The sequence below is a fragment of the Malus sylvestris genome, chromosome 16 (genome assembly GCF_916048215.2).
Source record: "Malus sylvestris chromosome 16, drMalSylv7.2, whole genome shotgun sequence".
In the NCBI taxonomy this organism is placed as follows: Eukaryota; Viridiplantae; Streptophyta; class Magnoliopsida; order Rosales; family Rosaceae; genus Malus; species Malus sylvestris.
This window is the reverse complement of record NC_062275.1, coordinates 24,320,856-24,330,778: the sequence shown is the minus strand read 5'-3', so window position 1 is coordinate 24,330,778 and position 9,923 is coordinate 24,320,856. Positions and strand designations below refer to the sequence as shown.

Here is a 9,923-nt window from a genome sequence, read left to right as displayed (position 1 = left end):
ATTTGCCAACCCAAAAACCATGCATTAGGATAAAATCCAAACCAAGCCTTATCTTTGATCTTTTGATCCGATAGCATTTCAATCTTTTGTACTCCTTAATTATCTCTGCACTTTTGAAATAATTTTCCATAATTCCTCCGATAACATTATGATTATCATAATAATATCTAGACAAATTATTAATCAATCATCTCAATTTTCTTTCAATCCAACGGCTCAGAATTTTACTCATTCTACGGCCTCGATTGCTCGGGCCGATAGTGTAAAATATGGTCCAAACAATGTTTTTTCTGCGTTATACCTGTTGAGATGTTTATGGCATGCTAGAGATTCAGAAAACCTATCACTTATTATGCTAGTAGTTTTCATTATATATAAACCTGGGGTTTATTATGTTCATAACTGTTTTCGTATTATACATATTATATATATAAACCTGGTCAACTCACCTTTATTTTGCGCCCCCTTTCAGGATTTAGAGTTGAGGTATACGATCCCTACGTCAACGCTTTTGCATTGTCATATTCGAGTCCCCTCGGTGTAGGACCTACATCCTCTTATTTATTTAATTTTATATTAATTCTTTTAGAGCTCTAGTTAGTTGTATGCTCTGAACATGTTCCAAAATTTTTAACTCGTCGTATTTTAAATTCGTAACCCTTATTTATTCTTATTCTTAGCTTTTGTATCAATTAATGGCTTTTGTCACCCTCGGGTGTCGGCCAACACGTGTCTATCCTGGTATTCGGGGAATATCAGGGTCGAGGCGTGTCATGCTATAGATAGCTTCTACTTGAGCCATATTTTGTAACCACATGATTATATAGTAGTTAATGGTTGGACTACTTCTTTAAATCACCAAAGAAGGAATCCAATCATCAACGGGGTCACATTATGTGGTCTCTAAAATATGGTCTAAAAACATAGTATCCCTAGCGTTTTTTATTGACTTGATATTGAAAGGCTAATTTCTCTTAATCCTCTTTAATTTTTTATTAATTACTTTCTATATTGACTTGAGAATGGAAGGTTAACTTCGACATTGGAAAACCATTTAGAGCCTCAAAAATAATTAGCTCACAACTCCAAGCATGTATTATTTAATTTTTTAACATTTATGTGAGGCCCCTCCTCACCTAAAATCCTAGCTCCACCACTGAGTACTGTTCGAGTTGTCTCTTTTTTCAAACTTAATTTGTTTGGCTTTGAGCCCCGGTATTTCCCCTACCCACCCACACCCAACCAAAAGAGGGGCTGATATTCAATAAAAAAAACGAGTAGGATTATCTTCCCTTCAAATTCTCTTTCCCTCCCGTCCCCTCTCTCTTTTCTCTTTTTCTCTCTCTATAAAGAAGTTAACACAAGATGTTGACATGATTTTAGTGTGACCTTTAAATATGAGAGGACTGCAGGGGAAGAGAATTTGGAGAAAAGGAAATCCTACTAAACAAAGGTATGCTAATTCAATGCGCGCGTTAAATGGTATTAAAAAAAACAAAAAAAGGGTTCAGGTTTGTGAACTTAACCTAATAAAGCGAGGAAATAGCCCTCTTTAAAAAGTCAAAACAACCATAAAGGTTTGCTTTACTATTTTAGAGAAGATTACGTAGCCAAAACTTGAGGAACATCACTAAACATAATGATCACATATTTCTGGATAGTTTTCCTTTTGGTGCTTCTAAAAATGGATAAATAGGGACTATTTTTAGAAAGAGAGAAACAAGATTAACAACATGGAAAAGTTTTTACAGAGGCATGCATGCCCATAGTTGAAAAGGATTTTAGAAATAAAATCCCTACATAGAAGGACTTGGAAGTTCTTCCTGGAGGTCCTTCTATGCGACTCTGAGAGAGGCTTCCCCATAATATGGCCATTGCAGGAACAAGATCATCTGATACGATGGGCCTGAAGGGTGGTGTTATTCTTCTCGGCTTTGTTGCCTTTGCTTTGTTTTCTTGTGTGGCCGATGGTTTATCCGGTGCCGACCGTCTCTTGGGGGAGGGGGAGGGTGTCCGTCGTAGCCTGGCCGAGAACGAAACTGCCTGGGTGAGCAGTAGAGATGCTACATGTTTCAAAACAAGTATTTAATTCTTTGGATTCCATTAACATGATGATGTTATATATATTATACTAGAATGGCGTTTACCATATGATTAATTTGATGACTGAAATTTAAAAAATATCAGGGTCAAAATGTCATAAGTTGCATTCCTTATTCCTTGCACATTTCGAGAGTGTCTATGATCTTAGCATCTTGTTGGCCGCAAACTCTACAAAATGAAAGAAAATTTAGATAAAAAATGTTATTCTTATTATCTATTTATACCATTTCTTTAATAGTGATGAAACTCACATATGTTGATGGACTCTATCTCTATTAGAGTTGATACAAATGATGGTACGAATAGATCGTAAGTGTAACACTACTCAATTTAAATTAGAATTCGATCGCCTCATTATAATATAAGGAAAATTAATGAAAAGGGCTTGAAAACTTTGAGTTTTAATAATAAGGACAAAATAAATGGTAAAGTGAATAGTACCAGGATTGACTTTTTAGTGTAAAAATGTGGTTTTTTCGTTAAAGTGAACAGTACCGGGTGCTTTTCGTTAAAGTTCCCTATAATATATGATGCCAAAGTTACAAAACCAAAATATAATAAACCAAAAAATATATGTTTCATAATTCATAGTTCCCTTCTTAAAACAAACATATTATAGTAAAAAATTATGGAATAGTATTTGAACATATTGATTCCTCAAAACTTCATTTTACAATATCGACAGAAATTATAAAAACAAGGTTTTAAATTTGTAGTTTATTGTTAGTGGTGGATTGTCTTATTGATTAGTGTCTTTTTCTTTAACTCACTTAAGCACCGTGATGTGGGACATTTATTTTTAAATCTACAATCCAAGTTCCAACAAAGAAAAAAATTGAAGTTGCACACAGATGAATGGAATATGAAGAAGAACATGGAAAATGGAAAGACATTCTACAACTTGGCATACACCACAAAGTGCAGAAAATGGTAAGCATAGAAGCAAGCATCTCCAACAGAATCCACAAAACTAAATTTGAAGTACCATGTAAGACTTTTGTGCTCAAACAAAATTCTTAAATGATTTTTCAAATTTAAAAAAAAAAATGTCATATACTCTCAAGATTTAGACTCTTTACCACACTATTCAAACATTCATTTTATTATAATAATGTGTCTTTGTCATACACTCTAAATTTTTGTACTCCCACTAAGTTACCTAGTATTACTATTAAAAACTATTAAGATTTGTGAACCTTTTGGAACAAAAGTGTGAATCAATAAATTTTAGTTTTTAAATTGTCATATAGGCCAATAAACTTGTATTAAGGATCATATTTATAGAAATTGTTGGAGATGCTAGTAAAAAAAAAAAAAAAAAACTATTCAACTGAAAAAGTTTTCCCTTTCCTTTTTGACAGGGACTGTTCACAAGAAATGGATCCCCACATCAATTATTCACAAATATCTATACTGACAGTAGCCACAAATATCTAACAAAAACTATGCACAAATACAAAAATAGTTTTAAGCTCTCGTTTGATAATTATTCTAGTTTTTAATTTCCATTTTTCTTTTTGTAAAACCTTGTTTAAAAACTGTCTTTAATGTTTAATTTTCCGAAATGATAACTGAAAACAGAATTCAAGCAATTTTTATTTTTTGGTATTGAATTTACCATCCACAATATTTGAACCTAAACCCTCTTACTTTCAAATGAAGAGGAATACCATCAGACCGTGTACTGAATAGCTCTCAAGCAAAATATTAAAAAAATACAAAATAATAGCTTCTAATTCTCAATTTAATTATAAAAAATAAAAATGAAAATGAAAAAATTGTTAAACAACTCCTACAAAACCCCATTCTTATTGAAAAAAAAAAGTCATATAAACTACCTATGTCAATCACATTAGGAATTAACTTTATATAAAACTATTCTTGCCGGCGACGATGGTAAGTGTTAAACCAATCCAGTTATGAAATGTCATGCATGTGTGTCATGCACATAGTTTGATAGGACAATTTTATGAAAGCTTTTCTCTGCATTATGTGACAAGGAGTGTGTTAATTACTAACTAGGCGTTGTATAATTCGCGTGACATATACGTAGACTCCACATGCCACATAATCTAGCTAATATAGTTTAAAAAAAAAAAAAAGGGGGGGGGGGGTAAAAGAAGATTAAAATGTGTATAATTTGGTGAGAGGCATGAACAACACTCCAAAAACATATCACGAGTCATTACAAGACAGCCAACCTGTTTCTTCCTCCCCCATTTCTCTCCTCCTAGTAGAGACAACAGCCTACCTTCTGCCTTCTGCTAATTATTTCCACACCTCTCACTTTCTATGCGAAACCAATCCCTCCAAAGTTGACCAAACAAAAAGGCCTCCAACTTAAGTGCTTTCTGTGCTGAAGTGCTTTTTCCAACCATGGTTTTTAACAAGTCACTGAAGTTTGTTCTTGCCCCCTCTTTTCTTGTCCTGTATTTTAATTCCATTAATTTGCATGCCCTTAACATTGGTGTCCAAGCCACAGATGCCTCCATTGTTCTGGTTTGCTCCTTAATTACCATCTTCTTCTTTCTTCATCTAATTACTTTTAATATTTTTTGGGTTTTCAGTTGCTTTCAAATCATAACGTGTTCTCTCTTCCCATGAATTCTAAAAATTTGCAGAGTAAAGATTGCAGCAGAGAATGTGAGTCAGAGTTCTGTACAGGTACTACATATAATTTAAGTAAATTTTTGGTTTAGTATAATGAGCTGATCAAATTAAACATCCCCTTTTTTTGGTCCTATTATAAGGAAATTAAATTGCATTTTTTTTTAAATTTAATTTGGCAGTGCCTCCATTTTTGAAATATGGGAAGTATTGTGGGCTTTTATACAGTGGATGCCCAGGGGAGCAACCCTGTGATGGCCTTGATGCATGTTGTATGAAGCATGATAACTGCGTTCAATCCAAAAACAGTATGTTCATTTCTTAATCCTTACTATCTTTACTGTGCTGCTCTCACATTATTATTTTTCATTTTTATTTAGGGTTGAAATATTTTTGGACTGAGGCTAAATTTTAATATATATATTCTACTCCAAATTATCTGAGTTAGTGTAGGAAGATTTAAATAGTGGCATGAAAATACAAACAAGAGTTGGTAAAGAAGATATTTATATGGAATAGCCATATCTATGTTATAAAATGCGTGAAAGAGACACTTTGATGAGCTTTTTCAATTGTCGGTGAGGTGATGATGTTTCGGGTGTTGATAATGTTTTAATTAAGTGTTTCGTATTTGACAAAACAATCCCAAAGTTTGTTTGGAGTTCTTTGTGTACAAGATCTATACCAAACGCTAGCATCTGTCTTTTAGAACGAGAACACATGAATGAGGATCCTCTCCAGATACTCTTTGTCAGCATCATGAGATCCTCAAATTATCTCCGTTTATCGTATATTATGCGGTCAAAAAATATTTTAAATACTTTTATTTAAAATTAGATATGAATAGTACCTGACAAAAATTGACCGCACGATATACGATAAACGAACACGATTTGAGAATCCTTACAAAGAGGATCGGAGAGGATCCTCATATAGAACACATGACGTCATATGCACTTAATTATTTGAGCTACAAAAAATTTGTTGCTCTTGTTTATTTCAGTTTTTTGTTTGTTTGCAAGAACAACTTGGATGCAACGGGTTATTATCGCGTAACGACTCGATCCAATAACACAGTATCACAATGTCATGTGAAGAAATACTTATACACGATTACATGTTATTTGAAAAAGCCACGAAACTAATGAATCTGTTCCATTGAAGTCTCGTTGCTCCTATTTATTTTCAATTTCTTGTTTGTTTGTAAGAACAACTTGCATCTCACATCTTGCATGCAACAGGTCTATTGTCACATAGCGACTTGATCCAATAACACAGTGTCACAGTGTCATGTGAAGAAATACATATACATAATGCTATATTATTGGATCAAAAAGCCACGAAACTGATGAAACTGTTTCATTGAAGTCTTTTTTTGTATATGGGAGATTAGATTTGTAAATGCAATAAGAACTAAGAACAGTATAATTTAAACGGTGGCATATTGTTATGTTTGTGGTGTAGATGACTATCTAAGCTCAGAGTGCAGCCAAACGTTCCTAAATTGCATGGCAGAGTTCAAAAACAAAAGAGGGAAAACGTTTAAGGGGAACAAATGCCATGTTGAGGATGTTGTGGAAGTTATAACCCTTGTCATGGAGGCTGCTTTAGTTGCTGGAAGATATCTCCATAAGCCTTAACACCGCAGCAGCTACCCTCTAGTCATTTCTAATTGTTTCACAACTTCGTTTTCTTCTTCTTTTTTCCTTATTTTTACGTGTTCTTTCTTCCTGCATTACTTAAATCGAAAAAAAAAAACAAATTTAATTCTGAATTCTCACAACAAATGCAACAAATTTTCATAGAAAGATTTGAAGAATGTAAATTTATGCTTAAATTTTGCAGATGCCAAGGTTGAGATGGTGTTGTTATCCATTTCTCCTTCTCTAAGTCTAATATTGCACAATGCACACCATGAAAGACACTAATTCCAATAACTAATCAAACCTCAGAATTATAACTTGGTTGGCAGTCCCACATCGGTGGGGGAGGTCAACAAGGGTGGTTCTAAATATGACAGATTAGGCAGATTAGGCAGGTGGTAAAGTTGGAAACAGTATAAGTGTCATTAGAGTGGGGCCCCTCGGGCCGGTCGATTTAAAAAATTTCAACATGGTACTAGAACCTACGGTTACAGGCCCGTGCAAGCCAAAGGCTTGTCACAAGGAAGTGTGGGCATGGAAACAAGCTTGAACTCTTAACATAGAGCTGGCCTCTGAGTTCTTAAGAGGCATGTCTTGAAAAAGACTGAAAACAAGTTTGGACTCCATAGGAGCCGACCTCTGAGTTTCAATTGCCGATGTGTGGGTCTCCACGTGTGACTAAATGGGGTTACACGTGAAAGGGCTTGTTGGCAGTCCCACAACTCTAACTAATACCGAGGTCTTTTGTGGTAAAACCCCACACCTGACATATTGGGCATGTGGTAAAGTTGGAGACAGTATTAGTGTTCGTTAGAGTGGGGGCCCCCAAGGCCCATCGATCTAAAAAATTTCAACATAACTCAAAAGTGATTGCTGCATATATATGTATTACCAAATACAACAACAACAATAAAGCCTTATCTCACTATGTGGGGTCAACTATCATAAAGATTCGACGTAAGAATAGAGTTCCGGCTATCGACTACCTAACATTCTCCCCCTCCTTCTTTATATGGGCTTGGGATTGGCAGTGCAAGATAAACTTGCCCAAGTGGAGTTATATATATGTATTACCAAATAAGGAATAAAAGTATATTTGGCAAAATGTTTGATTTGAGATATCTAATGTTGTGCAAACCTCTCAGTAATTACCTATCTTTTAAGTCTATGAGTGACATAATTGAAATATTGAACTTATGATTCCATTTTTAATATAGGGAAATGTAAACCACACGCTATTTTTCTGCTTTTACACCTCTTCATTTTTGGACATTAAATTGAATAAATCAAATGAAAACAACCAACAAGATCAAATGGTTGTGTAGGGGGAGACAAAAAAGGTGTGGTTACCATAATCCTGGCAATTTTTTTTGGGAAATAGACAAAAATGACCTATTTTCTTAATCTTTAGACATAAATAGGACACACTGGCCATGCACAAGCCATGAACACTATGCACAAAATGGAAATTACTAAAATACCCACATATAAATACTAAAACCCTCAGCTCATTGCATCATTTTTCTCATTTGGAAAAGAGGGATGTCGAGAAAGCTTTGTGAGCTCTGAGTTTTTGGGTTGAGCTCATATATCGGATTTTGAAGAGAAGCAAGTCGAGAGTGAAGCTTCGAAGTGACGGTTTCTAGTTTGCATTAGTGTTCAATCCTTAAAGATATAACATTTGTACCAGATTTTCTGTTTTGGTCTTGAAGTTCCATTTTTTCCAACGAGTGAAGCTTCGACAGCCATATGGTTCTTCTCTCTCTCATCTCTTTCTCTCTCTAACTCGATCATCATCTCCATTTATGCATCTAATTACTTGTTTTTTCAATTGGTTTTTTGGATTTGCAGAGATGGGAAGTCGAAGAAAAGAGGGATAGAGAAGAGATGGCTTAGAATGTGTTTTGAAAATTTTCATTTGTTTGTGGGTTTTGTTATTTTAGTTCCAAATTTCTACATCAAGGATTTATGAAATAAATGGGTTGGTTGTAAGATGAATTAATACTTAGAAGTTAAATTAGTGTTTCTGTTTCATGTTGAGGCCTATGAATTTTGGAATAAACTTTACTTTTTGATGTGCTACAAAACTGGGATTGAAGAATTTTTGGTTCAAGTGTTCAATTGCAGAAATTTGTGAAAAATATTGTGCATGTGGTGTGCATGGCTACAACTTCACATGAGAAGCAGGAATGTTCACTAGTTATAATGCACGTATGTTGGGCCCCGAAATTTAGCAAGTATGACCACAACCTAGTTAGCCTCAGCGAAAAATAAAATTAAGAAAAAGATTGGAGGACGTTAAGGGTCAATTGTGTCCATGAAATCACGACAACGAGTTAGTATCATGTTTTCCATGTGCACGGTTAAGCGGTCGTTGATATACATAACAAGACTTTTCAAACTACTACTATAACCTTATATATGTAACAATTATGTGTTAATTGTATCCACAATACAAATAGGTTGCCATTAATATTTCTTATTAATGCGAAAAGTAGCTCGTTGCTCGATCTCCAGTTCTGTGCATATCATGTGCATATAATGTACATATGTTGTGTATATAATGTATATGATGGTGACGTCACAAGTGATGATGTCATTTTTCTAATTTTAAAGGGAGTTGTGAACTCTGGGTTTTTGGGTTGCTCAGATCTGTGAGCATGTAGTGTGCATGTCATTGGGAAGAGATGATTTTTAATGGGATTTCCTAAATCTAGGTTCAAGTCAAAGATTTGTAAACTACATATCTTTAAGGAATTTCCATAATCTAGATCCCACATATCCCCCAAAGCCGTTAATTGCACGATGCACGTCCATAACAAAACCAACGTCATTGCACATATTGATACAAATAAGAAATTTGGGATTTTCTTGAACTTAGAAGGAGAAGGCATTCATCGGCGGAGGAGAGAGAGAGATTGCAGCAGAAAAAAGGTGTTTTTAGTTTTTCATAATGGATTTCCTTTGACATCTGAAATTTTTTGGTACTGTAGATTGGATTTGACCCATATGGGTTTTGAATGAGATTTCAAATTTGGGGAAAAATATGATGATTTAAGGAAGAAATCCCCAATCTGCAATATGCAACTACCAGCTGAAGAAAACTTTTGTCCTAGCTAAGAACATGTGAGAACATTTGAACACATATGCAAACTAATAACACATTAAAGTAGGCATGCATTAAAAAACAATTCTAAGACCCATGACTTTCAAACCCTAGTGAATGGTGAACCACAAGACTCTTTAACAATATTAAATAGAATGAAGGATTTAGAGATTCATTACCCTTGAAGCTCCTCCTTGTTTACACAAGGGATTCACCCAAGTGGAGGACCTTCAAGTCACCTCCTAGCTCCTTGGATCTTCCTTGTGTTTTTCTTCCTTTTGATGCTCCTTTGCTCCTTGAGGATGTGAGGAAAGGATCTCCAAGAACACCAAAGATTTGGTGTCTCTAAGTCACCACACCAAGGATGAGGTGTGAAGATGAAATGGATGACTTAGAGAAGAAAAGATTGCTAGCTAATTCTTCCCTAAGTGGCCGGCCTCCTTTTAGAAAAAGAGAGAAAGTGT

General features: G+C 34.7%; 1 protein-coding gene across 2 annotated transcripts; it reads left to right on the top strand.

Annotated features, from left to right (window-relative positions):
• The first annotated feature begins 1,743 nt into the window (after positions 1 to 1,743).
• LOC126606347 (phospholipase A2-alpha-like) lies at positions 1,744 to 6,484 on the top strand. Of its 2 annotated transcripts, none has more exons than XM_050273718.1 (4): positions 1,744 to 2,047; positions 4,725 to 4,767; positions 4,893 to 5,018; positions 6,175 to 6,484. In XM_050273718.1, the coding sequence occupies exons 1-4, from the start codon at positions 1,868 to 1,870 to the stop codon at positions 6,348 to 6,350; spliced, it is 525 nt and encodes a 174-aa protein (XP_050129675.1). In that variant the 5' UTR covers positions 1,744 to 1,867; the 3' UTR covers positions 6,351 to 6,484. The 2 variants fall into 2 exon arrangements, with proteins under 2 accessions (XP_050129675.1, XP_050129676.1); XM_050273719.1 differs by lacking the exon at positions 1,744 to 2,047 and adding an exon at positions 4,269 to 4,602.
• The last annotated feature ends 3,439 nt before the right edge of the window (positions 6,485 to 9,923 follow it).

Bases quoted from the DNA above. Each gene is read 5' to 3' on its own strand.
- LOC126606347 (XM_050273718.1), top strand. From the start codon at position 1,868: ATGGCCATTGCAGGAACAAGATCATCTGATACGATGGGCCTGAAGGGT. The intron at 4,768-4,892 runs GTACTACATATA...TTAATTTGGCAG, and splicing joins TGAGTCAGAGTTCTGTACAG to TGCCTCCATTTTTGAAATAT. The intron at 5,019-6,174 runs GTATGTTCATTT...TTTGTGGTGTAG, and splicing joins CTGCGTTCAATCCAAAAACA to ATGACTATCTAAGCTCAGAG.